Here is a 787-nt window from a genome sequence, read left to right as displayed (position 1 = left end):
ATCGTCTGCAGCTGATGTCTTAGTTGTGAATGATCAGGGCAGATCAACGGATCAATACCTGATTGATGAGGAACCGATCAGACCCTGACCCTGTTGCTGCCCCCTTCAGGGAGTTTAACTCTGGAATACACTCAGAGGTGACGGTTCTGACCTTGTCACAGTCTTTAATCTCGCCCGTCTCTCCGCTGGTTGTCGCCTCTGTCCGACTCCCCGTCGGCTCTGATCCAGTCTTACTGCTCACATTTCCTCCGCTGGGATCCCCCTGACTCTTCTCTCCTCCTGCTGCTGCTGCTCCTCCTCCTCCTCCTCCTCCTGCACTGCTGCTGCTGCTGCTGCTGGCGGTCGCCTCCCCGCCAGCCGCTGCAGGAGCAGTCGGTGCCTCCAGGACCTGCAGGTCAAAGTCTGTCCCTCCCTCCATCTTTATTACAGCTGCAGACAGAGACAAAGAAGGAGTGAGACAGGTCCTCGTTACCCAGAATCCCCTGTCAGGTGACAGCAGGGAACCTGTCCAGGATGTAGCCCAGGTAGAAAAGTCCCACCGTCTTTTCATTTTTAAAACTTTTTTGAATTCATTGAGTTTTTTATCACAATATCATCAGCTGTAAATAATAATTATACATAATGAACTAACACGAGGCCCATGGGCCCGTCTCACTGCTCAGTACTCTCCTGTCTCACCCCCGTCTCTCTCTTTACCTGCATCTAGGAGTTTGATGATGGCGGGACCGTGGTCCATGTCCAGCGACACATTATCCAGCCAGTTGTTGTCCAGCAGGAAGAGGAAGAC

The 787-nt window shown here is 52.6% G+C and overlaps 1 protein-coding gene across 1 annotated transcript in view; it reads right to left on the bottom strand.

Annotated features, from left to right (window-relative positions):
• LOC111645910 (serrate RNA effector molecule homolog) overlaps nucleotides 1-784 on the bottom strand; it is a gene marked incomplete at its 5' end in the record, with an annotated part of 4,388 nt that extends 3,604 nt beyond the window's left edge. The window contains 2 exons of the mRNA XM_023395247.2: nucleotides 59-429; nucleotides 697-784. Coding sequence (XP_023251015.2) covers nucleotides 59-429; nucleotides 697-784 — 459 coding nt within the window. The remainder of the gene's footprint in view (nucleotides 1-58; nucleotides 430-696) is intronic.
• Nucleotides 785-787: the final 3 nt, after the last annotated feature.

The sequence above is a fragment of the Seriola lalandi genome, unplaced genomic scaffold, assembly GCF_002814215.2.
Source record: "Seriola lalandi dorsalis isolate HSWRI2012SDOR001 ecotype SW California unplaced genomic scaffold, Sedor1 jcf7180002054959, whole genome shotgun sequence".
In the NCBI taxonomy this organism is placed as follows: domain Eukaryota; kingdom Metazoa; phylum Chordata; class Actinopteri; order Carangiformes; family Carangidae; genus Seriola; species Seriola lalandi.
The sequence above is the reverse complement of the archived record's forward strand: the minus strand, read 5'-3'. Positions and strand labels throughout refer to the sequence as shown.